At 31.4% G+C, this 19,085-nt stretch overlaps 3 protein-coding genes and 1 pseudogene across 3 annotated transcripts; 1 reads left to right on the forward strand and 3 right to left on the reverse strand.

Annotated features, from left to right (window-relative positions):
* Window positions 1-268: 268 nt before the first annotated feature.
* Window positions 269-3,989, reverse strand: LOC100812091 (pre-rRNA-processing protein TSR2 homolog). Its single transcript, XM_003516710.3, has 4 exons — window positions 3,760-3,989; window positions 3,513-3,604; window positions 2,766-2,888; window positions 269-404 (listed from the first exon to the last, which is right to left on the reverse strand). Exons 1-3 carry the CDS (start codon window positions 3,956-3,958, stop codon window positions 2,832-2,834), a joined length of 348 nt encoding a protein of 115 aa, XP_003516758.3. The 5' UTR covers window positions 3,959-3,989; the 3' UTR covers window positions 269-404; window positions 2,766-2,831.
* Window positions 3,990-9,412: 5,423 nt separating this feature from the next.
* LOC106794535 (protein OBERON 2-like) lies at window positions 9,413-10,565 on the reverse strand (annotated as a pseudogene).
* Window positions 10,566-10,933: 368 nt separating this feature from the next.
* On the forward strand, window positions 10,934-11,801 carry LOC102665921 (preprotein translocase subunit SECE1). Its single transcript, XM_006573819.4, has one exon. The coding sequence runs from the start codon at window positions 11,023-11,025 to the stop codon at window positions 11,488-11,490; it is 468 nt and encodes a 155-aa protein (XP_006573882.1). The 5' UTR covers window positions 10,934-11,022; the 3' UTR covers window positions 11,491-11,801.
* Window positions 11,802-16,625: 4,824 nt separating this feature from the next.
* LOC100813180 (putative inactive cysteine synthase 2) lies at window positions 16,626-18,354 on the reverse strand. Its single transcript, XM_041017566.1, is given in 5 exon segments — window positions 16,626-17,052; window positions 17,324-17,381; window positions 17,516-17,625; window positions 17,742-17,803; window positions 17,961-18,354. Coding segments are annotated over 4 exon segments (486 nt in total). The 5' UTR covers window positions 17,784-17,803; window positions 17,961-18,354; the 3' UTR covers window positions 16,626-16,776.
* Window positions 18,355-19,085: the final 731 nt, after the last annotated feature.

Here is a 19,085-nt window from a genome sequence, read left to right on the forward strand (position 1 = left end):
TAGATTAGAAATAAAATATTGATGATTTAATACACATTAATGTCATGTAATGTATTGATTTAGAAATTGTTTTAACAAATTTAATTACTTGTGTTGTGACATGTTTATGTTCTCAATTGTGTTTTTAGTTTAGAGGAAAAATATTTCTTAAGCATGTTGTAACATAACATGTGCTCTTTGATAGTTCTTAGAATACTAGGTTTCAAACTTTTTACCTTGTTAGACAAATATTTTTAATTTCAAATTTATAATTTGTTACCAATAAGGCCACACTTGAAACCAATCCATATTAACTTTGAAGCAATACTTGTTTGTTTCACATACAAGTTCTTTAAAATTACTCTAATTTTTGTTAAACTTCAATCTTCAAAGCATATAGGTGTCCAAAAGGGTGGTTTTGCAACCTACAAAAGCACAGTCAAATTAATTATCATACTTATATCAATGATAAAAGTATGCAAAAGGTAATCACAAGATAATTTCAAATTAAATGATAATTTAATATTATTAATATAAAAGCAATTTATCTTATTTTATCTATTGAAGTTTAAGTTCCATTTATTTATGGAAAGTTACATTACATCAATACATTGTATGCCTTTTTAATAGCACAACAATTGTATGACCATATGAATGAATTGAAAATAAGTGACAATGTGAATACAAATGTACAAGATGACTATGACATTATTTGCATTTTATTCTAATGAATTGTTGGAATTGAATATAAAAGAAAAGCTTTTACCATCATCTAATGCTCATGAAACATATTGGACCTCTTATTCAATCTTAATATTAATTTAGACTGAAATTTTGATTGCTATGTTACATAATCATATATAGTTTTTATTCTCTATCAATAACATAAACACAATATGTGACTAACTTATTTGTTCATATATTATTCCCCTCATTTTATTTTAAATGATGTTTAAAGTTTTAACACATGTATTAAAAAATGTAATTAATATTTTGAATGTTATAAAATATACACAATAAAATCTACTCCCACTAAAAATATTTCATGAAAAAAAACAAATGTTTATTGATTCATTGATTTTGTAAAATGACAACTTGTTAATTCAGAAGTTTTATTAAAATATTACCTAAAATGGGACAGAGGAAGTATTTGAAAATGGTGTGTGACAATCAATTTTTGAACTAAAATTTACCTTTTCATAGAAAAATTTAGTTGAGATCATTTTGAAGTTATAATATTTTTTTAAAATGAAGTTATAATAAATTATTCACTAACTATGTATAACAATGTTTTTGACTAATAAATTAATTAAGATTAATGCTAGTAATATTCTCTATAACACTCTTTATAATACTTTTTTTGCTATTGGTCAAGATTTACTAAAAATCATAATTTTTTCATGGATCTCACTTCTTATTTAAGGAGTCTCTCTCTTAGCTAGTTTAGAAGTTGAACCACCAAAATTTGTGACTTTCAATAAATTATAGTTAATAATAGAGAGAGTATTAGAGAAATTATTATTGGGACTCATCTTAAAAGTACATGACTTACCCATCACCTATAAATTATTTCATTATCTTCTATTTTGACTAAAGTAATTAATTTTTAGTACTACAAAAATTATTTTTTACGACACACCAACAAAGACAATTAACATAAATCGATTTTTGAAGACAATGTGGTGGCAATTTCATAATCAAGTTCATTAATAACGAAGATGATTTTCAAATAATCGTTTTTACTTTTGGTAGAAAAAATGTAAAAAGAAAAAGGTATTTTTTGACCAAATCATAAATTAACCAAGTAATTGTGACAATAGTCATTCACAATTATTGGGTTTGTTTACAATTGTCTAATACTTGAATCATTATTTGTAGTAAATATTAGATAACACAACTATTTTATTTTATAGGTTTAAAAGGTACAAGTGGAAGTTCCAGATTGCCCGAGAGACTACTATATGAAGAGGTTGGTATTGGTACTATTATTGGCTACCATTTGCTCCTTTGATTGTATGCACATGCAATGCTTTAATTAGCTTAATTAATTATAGCCTCTCCTAATTAAAATGCAGATTGTTGTATTGAAATGCCAGAATATTCCTACAGATTGATTCTTTAATGATATTGTTCTTATCAAATCACACAATAAATAAAAAAGACACTAGATACATGAGCATTTTGTGTCTTAGTTTCTTTCACACAAAAAAAAAACCATTTTTATTTTTATTTAAAAAAAACATTCTGAGAGGATCCTCTAAAAAACTGTCTTAGAAAGTCTACTTTCTAGAATCCTCAATTTTTAATTTTTTTCAATTTTTTTAAAATAAAATTTTCTAAGATGATTTTCACGTAAAAATCATCTTATAATCTTCATTTTTTCATTTTTTAAAAAATACATTCTAAAACGGTTTTATGTGAAAATCATCTTAAAAAGTTACGCTTCTAAGACGTTAAGGAACTTTCGTGGGAAGTGTTGACTTTCCACGATATTGACTTCAAAGACAGTTTAAAATCGTCGTCACATGCCTCAAATAACTGTCGTCAAATAGGCTTTTTCTAGTAGTGTTTGCTCATGTAAAGTGACATAATGGTCTAACTTAACTTATGGATTAGTTTGACTAGTATTAAAGGTTAATCTCACTAATTCAATGAACAACAATCATTCATAAAAAGAAACCAATGAAATAATATATTAAAAATATTATTTAAAAGTCAAAATTTCCAATTGGTCACTATATATATAATAATAAAAAAATAAAGATAAACAGTTTAATGAGATTTACCAAAGTCATGTGTTTGTTGAGAAGGGGAAACCTTCTAGCTACTTCACAATCTAGCTCTTTAAAGTACTATGACGATTGACGAGACAAATATTCTTCATGGATAGCTAACAATTGTTCTGCTACCTTTTTTTATCATAATAAAGCATTAGCAAAATTCAAATGATGTTAATCTAACAACATAAAAGGGCATAATATTTTTTCTACATCAAATTAAGCACATGTGATATAGTTAAATTGTATTAGATTCTTAAGAATAAGTTTTATTTACTTAATACTCCTAACAACATGACTCTACATGCAAAATCCCAAGAAAAAGTATCATTTCTTAAGCTTTTCTTTGGCAACCTTTATAAGACTTGCTGAAATTCATATATCATAATTTAAACAAATTTTGTACATGAGGATGTCATGTATGACTTATTCATGTTTATGCCTTGTCAAGAGACATTATGGAATTAGTGATGTATAATTCTATCAATTATTTCTCAAAATAAATGAAAAGTATATAAGGTTTACAATAAACCAATATGCAAATAGAAAATATTTATACACATAAAAATATTATAATACAAAATATGAGTTCTTGGAAAAAAAACTTCAAGAACATGAGAAACCATGTCAACTGGTTAAAAATGTAGAAGACAAGAAGCCATAGTTATTAAGTTTAGTATAAATGTGGATTTGACATTCAAAGACATTAAACCAAACATACACAATGAAAAAACTAAAAGACATATACATATATACCTGTTCAATACTGCCATCTTCTATCTCTGTGTTAAATGTAAGCAACATACATTCATGGAGTAGGCTTTCTAAATCTTCAATAGGAATCAATGCTGCAATTTAGATATTAAATCATATTAAAAAAAAGACATTGGTGAAAGGTTAGAACAACCAAGGAAATTGGAAAACAAAATGTGGCTAAATGAATCAACTAATCATGGAATTGAAAGAAAACGAGAAAAAATGAATTGGAAAATTAGTCTACAACCATTGGATTTGGAGAGCCATGAGAATAAATCAGCGGCAAGTTGGTGCGATTTTTGGAGGGAGTCATAACCCCCCCATTGGTTTTCGACAGCCATTTGAAGGGCATACCAATGAGAAAGAAGCAAAATGATACTCTTTTGCAAGAAAATCTTAGGGTTTATTTCTTTTCTTTCAGAATGGTTCCTATTGATGAAATCCATTGAAAACACCTCTGTGTGTGTTGACAAAAGAACATTCATACAACACACAGAGGTGGGTGATGAACAAAAATACATAGCCATATATATATGTGTGTGAAATTTTTTATGGGATACACAGATGCAAAAAATAGTGAAAATGATGAAATAAATTAGTTGGAGATAGAACTATTATGAGTAATTGCTTTTATTTTTCCATATATAGAAATCTTTAAAGAGAAAAAATAGTTTAACATTTATTATGTTTTTTCTTTTTATAATTAATAAGAGACAGTATATTGATAAATTTGATTATGAAACCTCTTAAAATAAATTATAAAAAAACATACTTTTATAACCTTGTATATGAACTTTTTAAAAAATAAGCTAAAAAAACCTCATGAAAAAACTATAAGACATATATAAAAATACAAACAATATAAATATCTATTAAAGTAAGTTTTCAAATAAAATTCCAAGAGACAAATCAATTTTTTGAAAAGATAAAAATATTTCTTAAGAGAAAGGTTAAGACATTTTAAAATTAAAGTATAGTGGAACTTAAACTAGTGTTGTCGTAACGTGGGCCACGACAAAATGACGATAAAAAAGATAGAGGTTTCCCAAAAAGAGAAAAATTAAGAGAGTCGCTACCAACATTTATTTAAGAAAAATGTCAAAAAAAAAAAAGATAAAGAATGGTCTACGATTTAAGAAAAAGGATTCGGGAATCATTTATACACAAGGAAGTTGTTAACACCTCATGCGTCTGTCATGAAGATAAACAACCTTTAATTGAGTGTGCTAAAAATAAAGTGACTTTTAATTATTTATCTTTCTTTGAGAACATGAATTATGTTTGTTATATTTTTGTTTATTCAAAAAAAAAATTATTTTTTAGAAAAAAGGATTTTATTTTTTTAGCTTTTGTAGGTCGATAAGGGGTTTATCCTCACTCCTACGTACATTGAGGTGCAATGAGAAAATAAAACTTATATAATTATTTGGGTAAACAACAACTTGTGTGTTGTGTTGATTTTATCTTTTTTGAAAAGATTTATTTTAATTGTGTGAAAAAGAGTGATTAAGGCGTTGAACCTTGAAATGATCTCAAGTAATGTGTGATTTTTATGGAGAAAAAAAGGAAAATTGAATGATCATTTGTTTGAATATTTTTACATTTTTTAGAAAATATTTTAGTTTTGTGGTAAATTTTGTGAAGTCCAGCGAGTTAGAGACCCAACATGACATTTACAAAATTTTACTCACACGTTATTGAAACACCACCAATCAAGTCGGAGATCCAGCATGGAATGCACGAAATTTGAAAAAGATTTCGAATTTGCGATAAACTTTGTGAAGTCAAGCAAGTCGGAGACTTATCATGTGATTCAAGAAATTTATCCACTCATTATTAAAACACCACCAAAAAAGTCAGAGACTCAGCATGGAATGCACGAAACGTAAGCACGTACTAAATAATACTAACGTACAATTACAAAATAAATGAATAATTGACGTAGCATTACACAATTAATTAAATGGATAGAATGTGTACAAATAAATTGAATGGGAATAGAAATGGATAAAATAAATAAGTGACAAAATATTTACAACACATTACTAACTAATTACGCAATGATAAATCAAATTGGAGAATAAAATAAACAATAAAGCCATGCAAAAAAAGGTGATGTAAATAGAAATTTTTATTTTATTTTGGCTATGCCCAAAAGTAGTGGGGTTTGTGCCTAAATGAGGGATGTGACTAGTAGTATTGATTTTGTAGTTTTTTGAAAAAAAAGCGTCAGGCCCAAAGTGGAAAAGACATATGTGTAAAATTGGTGGTGTAAATAACATTTTTTTATTTTGTTTTAGGCTCACAATATCATGCCCCTTTCAACTCTTTCTTTTCCTCATTTTTATAATATATTTTTTTAAAAATGATGCGCAACAAACATTAATTGAATACTCTTAAGGATCTTGTCGACGAGCCAGGGGTTCACCGGCAAGATGTAACGAATCAAAAAGCATACCCAAAGAAAGAATGAAAAAAATGAAAGAGAAGAGAGGAAAGAAAAAACCAAGGAGAAAAGAAGGGAGAAAGAAAGGGATTAGAGAGGATACATAGAGATGTCACCGTTGGCTCATTTCATCTTCTCGGGATTCATCTCTCTTCTTATTTTCTATGTTTATGTGATTTTTGTGTGTAATTATATGTGTAATTGTATGTAATTTGATATTCAGACCTCCTCTTGTGTTTCTTCTCCTCTTGTCCTTTGTAATTCTTTCCTTTCTTATTATTAGTTTTTTCTATTTTATTTTTGTTCTTTCTTTCCTTTTGTTTTTTTCATTTTGTCCCTAGATTATGTTTCCTTTATTATTTTTTTGTTTTCCTCTCTTCTTCTTTCCTTTTTTATTTCTTTTTTCTGTTCTTTTTTTTTCCTGTTTTTCATTTTGTTCTTACTTTTTTTTCCTTTCTTTCCTTTTTCTTTTTCCCGTCTCTTTTTATTCTTCCTTTCTTCTTTTTTTTTTTTATTTCTTTCCCTTTTTTTTAATAACTTGTCTAGACAGAATTAGGATCTCACCCGTGTTATTCCTACACTTATTAGAAATAAAATCTCTTTATGACATTTACTTTCTATTTAAATAAAATAAAAGGAAATGAGAGATTAACAAAATAGAAAACAAGAAGCATATTTTGTTTCTATTTAAACAAGAAGCATAGAAAAATGTTAATTTTGTTTTCTTTATCATCTCTTTTTTGCTTACTTTCTATCTAAACATAATATTAATGAAATTTTTAAACTTAATCGTTTGCTATAATAATTGTACAATAATGGGCTAATGACAAATTCTACTTTATGGTTCGTTGGAAATTTTTATTTTGAACTAAATTCGTTAGTAATCTTCTTATAAATGGAAAATGTGCAGTTTAAAAAAGATTAATAACTTCTAAATGAAGTCGTTATTTCTTTATATGGAATACGTACAACTCATGACTAGATAAGAATCATAAATTAGGCCAACCGTATCAATAAAAATCGCAAAGCCAATAATAATATATATAAAAAACCATCACGTAGGATAAGAAATCAGATAATTAGTTTCAAGCGTAACTCTCTGAAATCTGACAGCTTAAGTAACTTTCCAGCATGCAATATCCAATACTACACCCATCTCACATTCAAACTTCATAATTGTTAATCTCTTTTGGAATAGGCTGTCTAGGTTTACATGAATTTGCATTATATCAGGTTCTGCATTCACTGCATTGTTTATATATATTTTTCTCAGTCTCTTCTACCTTACATTTTCGTTGAGGGAAAAAACGCAGCCAAACCCATCTCTTGCCTTATGCAAGCGTCACAGTTTAAATATGCTCCAAGAAATTTATAGAAATAAGGATATTAAGCATTTAATTAAAAACTTGTCAAGTTTGGGTTGGCTTCTATCTTTTTTTAAGGAGTTTACAATTAAAAATTCCAACTTCGTAAACTAAATGTTCGAACTAAGCTTTAAATGTGAATTGTGGAGCATACAATTTCCACAGATTTACCATAACATAACTCATGCCAGTACAAGGGAAATAATGGAGAAGGAAAATTGAGACTAAGGAACTTTCAAACAATGTCTATATTGAAGTATTGCGGCCTTTCGTCAAGATTACATACCAAGTCCTAACTATGCTGCATAATGTTGTCCTCCAGAAGGGAGATTTTACACTAGCACATTGTGCCAATCTATTCTTGTATAATATAATTTAAGGAGACAATTCAAACTCGTAATAATTTGACTCAACTAAAGAATTTACACATACAAAGAAACAAATTTCTAGTTCTATGTTCAAACTCAGGCCATGCTTGCACTATATAATGTTATGTAAATTAGAGGAATAATCACGAATTTAACAGTATGGGCAAATCATGTATTTGGCTCTGATTCTTCAGAATTCATGAATTTGCAAGGCAATTGACTTGGTGTACACCATAATAGAATTTGTTTAGATTTGGCTTGTAGTAGCTGAGACATAAGAAGGTGATGAAAACAAAGTTATATATGCACAATCAAAAAAATAATTAACGAAAGAAATCTGTATGAGAAGCACAAGAAAGGAGAATATCCCTTTTTCTTTGCATTTATGACTTCATTGAGTAGAAAACTCACTTATGCATTTAACGAATAAACTAGATAGGTTGTCACCATAATCAGTCTCAGCTTCTCACTGCCGGTTCACCAAAATACATTATAAAGAAAAGGCACAAAATTTGATATTTTCCCATTGATAAAAAACAATTAACACAAATATGGGGGAAATGTTAGAAAGCCCAAAATAGAAAAGATAAAAGAAATAAGCAGAGGAATGAAACATGATAATAACACATATGGTTAGAGGAATGTCTTAATGGTGTATAAAGTAATGATTTTTATGCATGATTGTGCTGTGAAGGAAGAGGGTCAGAGATTTAGGTATTGTGAGGGCATGGCTGCCTCGTTATATCCAGAGAAAGAAGAAGAAATGGATTCAGAATCAGACGACAATGAGGACGATGAGGATGAAAGAGAAGGGTGTAAGTCGAGGTAGGAAGGATCATCGGCAATAACATCAACTCAGACAGAGAGACATGCAAAAAACAAGAAAGGGAGGCTCAGAATAAGAGAGTGCGTTCGTGGATGCATTAACATCCATCACCGACATGCATTATCCAACTCCATGCTTTTACCTTAAGCAGCTCAAGCACATCTTCTTTGTGAGCCCTCTGATTTCTAAAATAATTTCATTCTTATGATTCCACAAAGCCCACACAATTGCTATCCGTACTACCTTCCAAGCTCTATCACTGGTTCGGTGATAGTGATAGCCCCCAAAGTATGCTGCATAAAATGATTTAGGATCCTCTGGTAACACTGTTTGGACCCCTACCCAATTATAATCAGCAAAATTATAATGAAGCAACAAATGAGATGATGTTTCCTCATGTTCTAGACAGAATGGACGAATCGGATTTCCACTTTGAATATTGATACCCATTCTCACCTATAAACAATAAGAGTATAATTGGAAAAATATACAATTACATCTTGAACTCTAAAATTATCAAAGTTTTGAAAAAAAAATGCTAAGCAAGAATAGTGGGAGTATAATATTACCCATAAGTAAATATATTTAATGTTTCGGAAACTTAATATTCATTCAAGTTTCTTTATCTAGTAAGGAGGAGGATTATAGTAGAAAGATTTAGAATTATACTTACATAAATGATTTATTATACTATATACAATTGTATCTACTACTACATTTACTTATTAAAGATATTATTGGGGGAAAAATTAAAGCGTTCTGGATATAAAATGAGAGATAATTTGAAGAGAAATAAAATGAAACGAAATGAGTATGAATAATATAATCAATTGATTTTTTTTCATAGTTGTTAAATTTAGTTTGAGTTTGTATAATTATAATGTTTTTCAAAATTTCATATAATTTATCAATTGTGTTATGGAGAAATGACAAGAATGAACACCTGGCTCGGTCCTTGATTGTGTAACTCAATGATCCACTTTGATCACCACCCGCTCAATTGTCCTCGTCACAAGGACCGCCTAACCACACTGTCATTGCCATTATCTGATAAATAAGCAAAGAATATTCAATATGTTGACTTGAATGCACCCAATAACTTAATGTACAAGATCTGTCAGAAGTCACAGATCATAAATGGTCGCTTTGTTTCTAAGGTCTTGTAGAAAACAGACATTTGCAGTTCTGTACCTCTAAGCATGTAAATAATGCTATATTTCTATGGTATTGGTAGCAGTGGGAAGTAGTAAAAATAAACATGTACAGGTAATAAGAGAGGATATTTACCCAAAGAATGAGCTATAAGACTGTCATCCTCCTTCCAGATTTCTTCAAGATTAGTTCCACATTTAAGCTGATGTAAACTATCAAAATGGTCATAAGCCTTTACAATATGCAAGAGAAAACAAACAAGATGATTTTTATTTCTATTACCCAAAAATCATTTAAAAATACCTTTGAGATGGCCAATTCAATGCAACATAGCAGCTCCTTTGCAACAGGCTTCTATGAACCACGCAAGAGACAAGCACCAAGATTCAAAATCTTATTCCGAATCTCATCATCCAAATCAGCAGCTCTACATGTTTGTAGAAGATTATTAACTTGAGAAATAATAACAGACCTCCCATCACAGTGTCGGCAGTGGTACTGGGCATCTAGCCCAATACTTCCTCCAACTTTGCCAGCCAAGAGAGATTCAAGAGCGCATTCCATATGAGAAACATGGCCACAGATGCCCCCACCAACGTTCACCTTGCACTTGATATAACTATAGCCACCATAAGCTGAAGAAACAGTTTTGCAACAAAGGCTGCAAACACAGTCACGACAAAACCCAGGTTCAGAACAACAGATATCCCAAGGCATGGTTAGTGAATATTTTTCAACTTCTTCTAACACCAGACTAGTGCACTTCTTATTACTTGCTTTACACTTGACATACGCTTCTTGTGCTATCTGTTGAAGAGATACAACAGCTATAGGCACTTCATTGCCTGTCTGTGATACAGAACAGCATAGGTAGTTATTTAGCAATGTGATATCATCTTAATAAGCAAAATAAACACAACATTATGGTGCTGGAACATCTGAAAAAGTGGTGATGTGGGTCTTCAAAGTGGCCTTCCTGTTACACAAAGACTGAGACTTTTCAAGTTGTTCTTGTCAAAATAAACAACTAAAGTGGTATTTTGTTGAGAATAATTTATTGTGAAAAATGTTAATTAATATATAATGAAATTTTTTAACGATAATAATAATAATAAATCATTTAGAATTTTTAATTATTATATAAATTAAATTTTATTTGATATTTATTTTTCAAATGTAGATATTTTAATTTTAGAAATTTCATCAAATTATAGAATTGGGTTGGGGCTAAGTCTTAATTTATGGGCCTATGAATGAACTGTGTCCTTATAGAGGAGTAAGTAACATAGAGAACAGAGCGTGAGTCACAGTCGTATGTTATCCACAAAACCAACAGCAACACAAATCGTAATTGATGGCTGTGCAAGCTTTCTATCACTTAGGGTCACCGCTGACGTCACAGTCACACTTTCCATCACCCCCTCTCCGACTCACACTCACTGCTTCCGCGCCCTTCAAGCCCCGACCCCTCGCTTCCATCGGAATCTCGCCGCTCCCGGAGAGGCGCCGGATGCCGGTGGCCGGCGCCGTGGAGGAAAGCCAAGAGAGTTCCGAACCGGAAGCGGAAGCGGATTTGGCATCGGAACTGAAGAAGGCGATGGCGGAGAGGAAAGAGAAAGAAGAGGAGAACATGTTGAGCGGAGTGGCGCGTGAGATCGACGAGATTGAATGGCCCGCGTTCGGGAAAGTATTGGGTACCACCGGCGTTGTCCTCAGCGTTATTTTTGGTTCCAGCGTCGTTTTGCTCAGCGTCAATGCCGTTTTGGCCGAGATTTCTGATCGGGTTTTTGCTGGCAAAGGGATCCAGGATTTCTTCACCTGAACCTCGTGCAATTTTTGTGACTAACCTTTCAATTGCTACAATTTTACTCATTATGTTCCCAAACTGCTTTCACCAAAAGCAGCTCCTGCTCCTTTTCTACGCATTCATAGAAATTTTTATTTGCTTGTCTGTAACCTATAATGCTAGAGTTTTGATCTTATTGCATTATTTTTCACCAACAACAATGTAACTAGCTTATGTTAAACCCCTTGCTGTAAGAAATGTTCACATTATTTACGTTCCTGCACTGTATTTATCTTTGAAAAAATATATCTGTCGTGAATAAAAAAAAAATACATTGCTTTTTTCCATTCATCATTTCCTTAATGCACATCTTTCCCGCGAATTCCCCTTCACTTGTGTTTGTAGAATACTCTGCTCATCGTAAAGAAGCTGCACTTTTTTCGTAGGCTTTGATTTAGAGCATTACTAATAGATTTTTTAAGGTGCACACCGTACTTTTCACATAACATACACTTATTTATTCCCTCTTTCTTTTGATACAATGTTTTCTGGTCTGAGTCTTTTGGAGCAAGTTTTATTTTAGAAATCACAAACAGTACTCTTTTTTTTTTTTTTTTTTAATCATTGAGAAATAAACAGAAACAAAGCAAGAAAGCTAAACTCTCAAGGAAGAATTCCCAAGAGCTTCAGCTAACGTTTTCCTTTATTCATTTGCAATCACTTTTGATTGTGCTTCATGTGATTGCTGTCTATATAATTTCAAAATCAAATAATGATGCATATATATATATATATATATATATATATATATATATATATATTATAAAAGATAAAGATAAAGATTTGGCCCCTCCAAAGTATAGGATGCACCACCTTTGATAAGAAGGTATTTGATTTTTCCAAATTCATACTAAGCCACCATATTGCTTTGTTGATTAATAATAATGGAAACTCTTTACTTTAGAGGATCCTAATCTTAATACAAGGGACAATGTATAACACCCAAAGCAGATCACATCTAGTCATCTGAATTGAACTTTAATGGAACTGATCTTATAGAAATATGGCGTCAGAATTAATACCATCTTGATGATGAGGGTTCTCAAGCTAAAAAAAGAAAAGTTGGAATTTATGTTTTAAGTTTTTAACTCTACTGGAGTTTGTTATAGAGAGACTTTGAATTTAAGATGTCATTGTACTCTGAGAAGTTTCAGCACCACTGCTTCCACCATATGCTCATTTCTTCTTCATTACATATTTGACTGATACAAATCTGTTCAAAATAATGAAGTCTGAAATGCTTCAATTTTACTGAATAATACTAACTTTATTGGTGGCTCTGCACTAGTTTGTTGCACTTTTCTTTCTTTGGATTTGTTATTCTTGTGTTGTTGCCATCATCATCATCATCAATGTGATTATTTGCTTCCACCATTAAATTTAATCAATTAGGAATCTTGTTCCACTAACATGATTGCAGCATATTTTAGCAAGATCCTTATTTTTCTCCCACTGAATTGTGGGAAATCTTTATTTGAAACAAGCAGGTATTTTCAAGGACCTAAATCTGAGGGAGGTGAACATAGTTTCTTGTCCAAAACTTTAGGAAGGAACAAGGTTCTTCGCATGGAGTCACAGATGGATAACACTTTGATGCCACCTGGTGGAGTTGCAGGGTGATTATCTGCACGCTTCTTTCTTATTTATTGAGTATGCCTAAGCAGAAACTGTGAAGCAAGAGGGTCAGTCCGGTCGACCTTTCTTTGATGAATGGCCTAAAAGCAGGGACTCATGGTCTGGTCTGGAAGATGAGAGATCCGACCACACTCAACTCTCAATATCCATTCCTATGTCAGCATCAAATTTCTCTACAGCTAGCTCTCATTCCCCACATGATGAGATTTAAATTAGGCCATGTTGAATGAAGCATGTACCAACCACCTGAATCCTGTAATTATATTGTTGCAGACAACTAAGAACCGCACCTTTGGGTTCTGAAAGTACCAAAGACACCCGCTTTGTTGTATTTTCTCTAGTTTAGACTCTAGCTCCCGGGTTTTAATAGAATCCCGTTTTGTGCACTTTCTGTTGAGCAAGTTGTCCTCCACTGTGGAACTTCATCTAGTGGGTGGATTTTAATAGAATCCATTAACTTCCTTGTTTTCCATCTAATGAAGAAACAACAGTATTTTGTCCTGATTTAATGGATGTTGAATGAAGTTACTGATTTTGTTCATGAATTAACGCATCCCTTGGAGTTCTTTTTATGAGTTTGAGATGGAGAAAAACCTTGAAATTTGGTACTAGACTATTAGCTGGCGGCATAAATAAGAAAAATTTACCATGATGTTTATCAATTCAATTGAACTTAACAAAGTGTTATGGAAGCTAAATATGTGCCATGAATACATTTTATATAATATTATAGACCATTGAACATAAGACTTGTACAAGTACAAATCATACAAACTCCTCCACTAAGCTGACCTTAGTGGGTTTAGTTCAATCCATGTATTGGTTGGCTTATTGTGGCTTATGGCTGGAGGTGTTGAAAGTGCTCAAGCATTGTCCTAGACTTCAAAATATTGTCATTGTCCTCTTCAATGTCTTAATTATATTTCATGTACATTGTTAACAGAGATATATAGCCAAATTCTCCTTTTACGATGGAAAGAGAAGAGATTGGAAAAATCCACGATGTGTTCCTAGATGCATCTCGTCGCACCTTAAAACATGCCGTATTAATATGTATGGTGGCACGGAAACAGAGTTGGAATTTGCAAAATATATTATACAAAATGCAAGACTGTTACAGGACATGGCAATCAGCTTTTGTGACAAGACAAAAGATTGGCAAAAGCATCACATGATAAAACATTTATAATTGACCACAAGGATCTCTTCAACTTGTAAATTTTCGTTTAATTGATAAAAAGATCTGAGTGGCTGGTTGCAAGTAGTGATGTTTCCAATTGATAGATTGTCATGTAAGTGTTGTTATTTGTATTGGAAAGTTGGTTAAAGCTTTTGTTATGGCTTTAGTATTGGTTTGACCTCTGGCTGTTGCTGTATTGCAGTCTTGTGCTTTGTCCTTTCACTTGTTTATTTATCGATAAAATTATGTTTGCCTTAAAAACAAAATAACAAAGTTAATTAGTCGTAGTTTAAGAAACACAATATCATGACATATTGCATGCCAGTGGGCAGTGGCCGAGCTTTCTGATCGGGTTTTAAAACACTGCGGAGGTGGTTTCTTGTGTGCACCGCTTAGAATAAGTTTAATTAGGTGATTATGATTCTGATTATTATCAAGACTTTTACCTTGCTCTTGAAGCTTAAGCATACATTTTAATAATTTAACAATCTATTATCAACTCATCATTATTATAAATAGTAAAAAATTAAATGAGTTGCATAATTATCACTGTTATTACTCTGTCAAACAAATCACTGTTGTTATGATCCTGTGGCTCAATACTTCTCTCAGCCCATCACGTGGCTTCCGCAACCACCACGTTCTGGATCATGCAACTCTACCTGATGTACAAACGCATCATTAAGAACTATTTTGGCTCCGTTGAGAAAACGGAGGAGGCAAGAATAAGGAAGAAAGAACCTATATTGGCAAGTATAGGTGTTATCCGTGGATTAAGGACTCAATTAGAAGCAAAAACGTTGGATATGAGATAAATCACACACCTTTGCAAACACAAGAAATTTAATAAGATTCTACCTAAGTCACATGTCTTTCAGATAAGATATTAAATCTAACATTATACTCGTTCAAGGTGTTGTTGAGAAGTAAATGAAGAAGAAACACAAGCGTAAGAAAGGACGGATGTAGCAAACCAAACTTTGTAATTCCCATTACATATCCGAGATGAAAAACCACGTTTACTGAAATTCATTAAGTGATACATACATATTACTGGTATATAGTTTTTCTAATTCGAATTACATATTCAAGAATTGATGCAGTTGTTTTTGCCAGATTACTCGTATAGTTTTTCTGATCCAAAAAAACGTCGGGTAATATAGGTGTATGCTATGTGATGGCTTTGATGTTGTGGTTCATTTTAGTTTTGCTCTGTACTTTCTCTAAGTCTGCTGCTTTGGAACAACTTGTGACAAAGCTCAGCCTTTACATGTAACTAGTGTTCTATCCCGGTTATGCTTGTGTTTTTTTCTCTTTGTTTTTAAAATATAAAAAAATCTGTATTTAAATAAAATTCAAAAGAGTTCATATAAATATTGAAAGATTTGCAAAGAGAGACCCACATAACTTTTAGGATTAATTTAGAGAATAAACATACCAGCTCGTATTATAACATGTTAGCCTTAACGAATAACTTCCTGGTACTGCAAGGTATCATCTATAACATTTTTCTGATTATTTCCTTTTCAATATTCATTAATTTGGTACTGCAAGTATCTTCTTTGGTCCTTGTCGTGTTTAATAATAATTCTCGTTCATTCTTACTTGATAGCACTTTCTTTAATAAAAATTCTAAGTTGAAAGCATTTTAAGGCTTTGTCATGTTTGTCTTTGACTGTATTTTATCATTTTGTTGGCTTATTTTTTGTTTCTACACGAGGTATAAGGTATTTGTTATATTTATGAAGTTTAAGATGGTAAATTAGAAGGATGAGTGACAAGGTATCTATAAACCGTAGCAAGAGCAATAAAGTGTTTTATGTTGTTTATAATAATAGGATAAATAAAAGAATGATTAAATTTATTATGACTACTTTGTTAGGCTTATACCTTTATATATAATATTATTATTAATTTTCTGCAAAATATAATATTCTATAATAAGCATGATTATTAAATAAAAAAATGATATAAAAAAAATAATGATGGAATTACCGATGGATATTTCTATCGGAAATATATAAGTTATGTTCGTTCAGCTCCAAATCCGTTGGCAAATACCAACTGAATGTAAAAATTACCAACGGAGTTTTTTCCCACAATCAAATTACCGACAGATCTTTATTCTCGGAAATTCAAATATACCTACGGATTTTCATGCTTACCAGGTTTTGGCCATTGGAAATCAACCTTTTTCTTGTAGCGGTAAGCTTTTCAAGGTTTTCAACGAAAAGAAAAAAAACAATTATAACATGTTCTATTTCAACTAAAAGGGACAATTGATCAGAATGTGTTGTTGGAAAGATCATTTGGTTAAACTAATTTTAATATGTGAAGTTTTCAATAATGGTAAAAAGTAAATTATAAAAATAAAAAAGAAAAGGAATCTGCAATGACAATGACAATGTACATGTGTCAAGAATCAGTTGTACCAGTTACAGAAAAATTTACTTAAATACCTTGGGATTGGCAGGGTTTTCAAATTGTTGAAGTATGTAGGCATTGGGTGTCTTAGCCAATATCTCTTCAGCCTTCTGAACAGCACCTTTCATTCCCTTAGCAGGATCTGTCAGAACCAACTCAGCTCCAAAAGCTAACAGAATGATTCTTCTCTCGAGACTCATAGAAGCAGGCATTGTAATTATGAGCTTCTAACCCCTGGCTGCTGCCATAAAGGCTAATCCAATGCCAGTATTACCACTTGTCGGTTCAATGAGGACACTCTTCCGTAAAATAAGATACTCAAATATCAGTATTATAAATTAAATTGCCAACTCGGAGATACACTAAATTAATACCAAGAATTCCTTTTCTCACTGTACCACTTCCAAGTATTGTAAATATCAGTTTACATGCCCAGGTTTAGGAACATCATGATTCACACAAACACAAACAATGAGTTAATCATGATATAACTGTTTATACCATTCCAATATGACACCTTACTAGTCTATTACTAGCTTCACTTCATTTTAATTATCAAGGTATACCAACCTTTCCAGGTGTGATAAGTCCCTTCTCTTCTGCATCAGCAATCATACTATACCCAATCCTGTGTGTCAAAAACAAGAAAACAAGCACGAAATAAAAATAAAAAATAAAAAAAAGCCATGCAAAGCATAATGCTACTGAAAGCATTAACTTAAACTCAAAGAATCAATAGTCATGACAATGGAAAATAGTTACCTGTCCTTCACACTAGAGCATGGCTCCATCAACTCCAGTTTAGCAGCAACTCGGGCAACACAACCATCCGCAAGTTTATTTAGATATACTAAGGGGGTTTTACCAATCAACTACATAAAACACACATCAGACAACAGTACATAATCTAGAAAGAAACACTATCAACAGGGGCAAAACACAGAATGAAAAAGCATGCAGAAATGGGCATCATGGTACACAAACTCACTTCCGTAACATCTTTGGCAATTCCAGACCTTTCAACAGCCATTATATCTGCTCACTACAAAGCTGACAAACAAACACAAACTATTAGCATAGAACCTACAAATTCCATATCCCCAACCACAAAGCTACCAAAACCCACACACCCAAAAAGAACTAAGAAGAAGAAGAAAATTCAATCGTAATAAAATTTCAATCTTGTATGGCTAGAAAGAAATACTACATTTCAACATTTTCTTGACATCAACTTTCTCGGAACCAAGTAGGAGGAACACAAAAACGAGAAAATCTACTGCTTTTTTGCGTGAAATATCAGTGCCTAAGTGAAATATAAAGAACAGTAAAACTAAAATAGGAAAATGACAATCTGACTATATTTAATCACCAATAATAAATTAAAAATATTCTAAATTGGGGTTTGCATTGGCCATCATCAAGCGTCGCCGTTTCAACTCCGACAGCCGTCATACAAAAAGAAAAAAAAATATTAAAAAGAACTAAACAACCACTGATATTGATGAATTAAGATTGATTAGTGGCAAATAAACCCTAATTCAGATGAGTAATTAGCAAACAATAGTTTGATTAATGGAGTGGAGGATCATAAAGAAACAAAAAATGACCTTGAGGAACAGGAATGACGATAGTGAATAACAAACACACTAAGACAAACACAGCAGCGATCTATGAACAACAAAGTACTGCGAAGCTAACGACACTCGCATTGCAGTCATATATTTACCGAAAAAGAAAACAATAATAATGATTTTTGGACCGTGCTAGTCCCGCGTTTATCACACGCAGTGTTTTTTTTTTAATTGTTTTTTCGGCTACACAGAGTTATGTAGCATAATAAGAAATAAAAAAACTAGTCGGACACCGAGAGGTATTTAATTCGAATCCTAACTAAATTTTAAAGTTGAAAAAACATTGCATAATTTTGTAAAAAAAACGCATTTAATTAATTAAATTAATTCTTATCCATATTAATTTAAGAGTATGTTTGGATAGAGAATTTTAGCTGAAAGTATTTTATCAGAATTTGAATTTCTATAATATAGAATTCATTTGTTTGGATGTTTTTTTTTTTAAAAAATTAAAATTTTAAAATTTTAAAACAGAATTTTAAACAACAAATTTTAATTTTCTTTTAAAAGGTGAGAAATTAAAATTCTCTTCTTACCGTCTTTTTCTTCAAGAAACAAGAAACAAGAAACACCGATTGAGATTGTAGAATGATCGGGTACGTAGAGGAACACGTATAATTAGCACACCAATCATATCTTTTTTTTTCACTCTCATAATTTTAACTTTTTTTAACCAAACACAAAATTTTAAAAATAAAAGA

The sequence above is a fragment of the Glycine max genome, chromosome 1 (genome assembly GCF_000004515.6).
Source record: "Glycine max cultivar Williams 82 chromosome 1, Glycine_max_v4.0, whole genome shotgun sequence".
NCBI lineage: Eukaryota > Viridiplantae > Streptophyta > Magnoliopsida > Fabales > Fabaceae > Glycine > Glycine max.